General features: G+C 34.4%; 1 protein-coding gene across 1 annotated transcript in view; it reads left to right on the top strand.

Moving 5' to 3' along the window:
• The window catches only part of HDAC10 (histone deacetylase 10), a 17,774-nt gene extending 16,661 nt beyond the window's left edge, over positions 1-1,113 (top strand). Inside the window, exons 19-20 of the mRNA XM_009572199.1 lie at positions 226-376; positions 1,088-1,113. Of these exons, the coding sequence (XP_009570494.1) occupies positions 226-376; positions 1,088-1,113 (177 nt within the window). The remainder of the gene's footprint in view (positions 1-225; positions 377-1,087) is intronic.
• Positions 1,114-1,635: the final 522 nt, after the last annotated feature.

The following is a 1,635-nucleotide window of genomic DNA, read 5'->3' as shown; positions in this document are numbered from 1 at the left end:
CCCTATTTGAAAAAAAAAAGTTTTACAGGAGATAAAAATTAATTTACCTTTTTCAGAAAAAAACTTCTCCATTTTGACACACTTTTATTTGAAAATTGCAAGTTGCTCATTCTTGCTACTAATATTAGCAACTTAATTACAAAAGCTTGTTTTAAAATATTTCGTGTATTATTGAAATGAAGAAAGTTCAGTTCCCAGGAGTATTTTTTTTTTCTTCTTAAATAGGACACAGAGATACATTTAATGCAAAGTGTAGCCGAAGCATTAGTGGGTGCTTCTACACCTCACTTTGGAGTTTATGTACCTCCTACCCAAGAAAAAGTAAATAAAATAAAAACATTAAGAGACCATGAATGGAAGATGCTTCAGTGTTCAGGTAAGTTGTCTATTTTTATCTTTAGTCCTTATGAATATATGCAAGTTTCTGAAAAGATGATAAAATACAGCTGGCTCCTGTAAGTCAGTGGGATATTACAATGGGAGCACATTGATCTAATATGAAAAGGATGAAACTCTGAATGCTTTTATTTCTGCCACTTGAGCCAGAAAGCACCACATTTCATAGCATAACAACTGTACCCTTGGGAACTTTGAATACTGTTATTCCAAAACTTTGGAATGACACTACCAAAATATTATGTGCTTAAAGAATGGTTCATAAGATGTGCAGTGGCTCTGACTGCTAATGTGTTTTCTGAATATAGTGCAGAATCAGGTTACATTTTTATTTACATTTAACTTGTCCACAAATAACTTCACTTAACTCAATAGTGATTAGTCATGCTTAAAGTACATTCACAAATAGCTGAGGATCGAGTACTGCATTTGTATAGGAATCAGATGAGGCAGGTATGTATGTTTTCAAGCATACTTGTCTAAGAAACATTTCTCTACTGAATAACTTTGTTTTTCAACAGAAAAAGCAATGATAAAGGTGGGCATCTCTCTCTGAAAGAAAATGCCCTGCTTGCTTTCAGAAGAAATGGCCAAGGCACTGGTCTGGTTCCAATAAAAATGTTCTCATGGGGATGGGAATTGTGGTACGAGCTTGATTAATAACTGTTTTTCTTATTGCTGTTCTTTTCAGTGAAGGATGGGATTTCAAGAAATTGACTGCACTTCAGAATCATTTTACACAGCAGAAGAAAAAGAAAATGGAAAATGTGTTGCTGTTCATGTTGCCTTTTAAATCATCAGGAAAAGAGATGGTCAATCTCTAAACAGAATAAGAGCCATTCACAATTGTCTCCTGTTTTAAAAATACTTAAAAACCGTATTTTCAGCCAAAGAATTGTGCTTGCAAATTCTATATTGGCACTAATTATTCACAACTGACACTTGAAAACAACTCCTGCACTTTGTTACTGCAAACTGGGGCCTCTGTCATTTGTGACATTGTAAAGTCAGGCTTGCATATGCAGTAGCTTGACTGCGTGGATGTTAAGGAAGTCCAGAAGATGGGCATCTGAAATGAGCAATCATAATAGCCAAAACATTTTAATATTATTCAACATAATACCAGAGTGCTTGCACTGCTGCCATCACCACCATTTAATTGGGAGTTTAAACTTAACAACAGGTCCTTCAGACTAATGAAATTTCATTTCATAATCTGATTTAAAGGATTGACCTAAC

Source organism: Fulmarus glacialis, unplaced genomic scaffold, assembly GCF_000690835.1.
Source record: "Fulmarus glacialis isolate BGI_N327 unplaced genomic scaffold, ASM69083v1 scaffold31322, whole genome shotgun sequence".
In the NCBI taxonomy this organism is placed as follows: domain Eukaryota; kingdom Metazoa; phylum Chordata; class Aves; order Procellariiformes; family Procellariidae; genus Fulmarus; species Fulmarus glacialis.
This window is presented reverse-complemented; position numbering and strand designations above follow the sequence as displayed.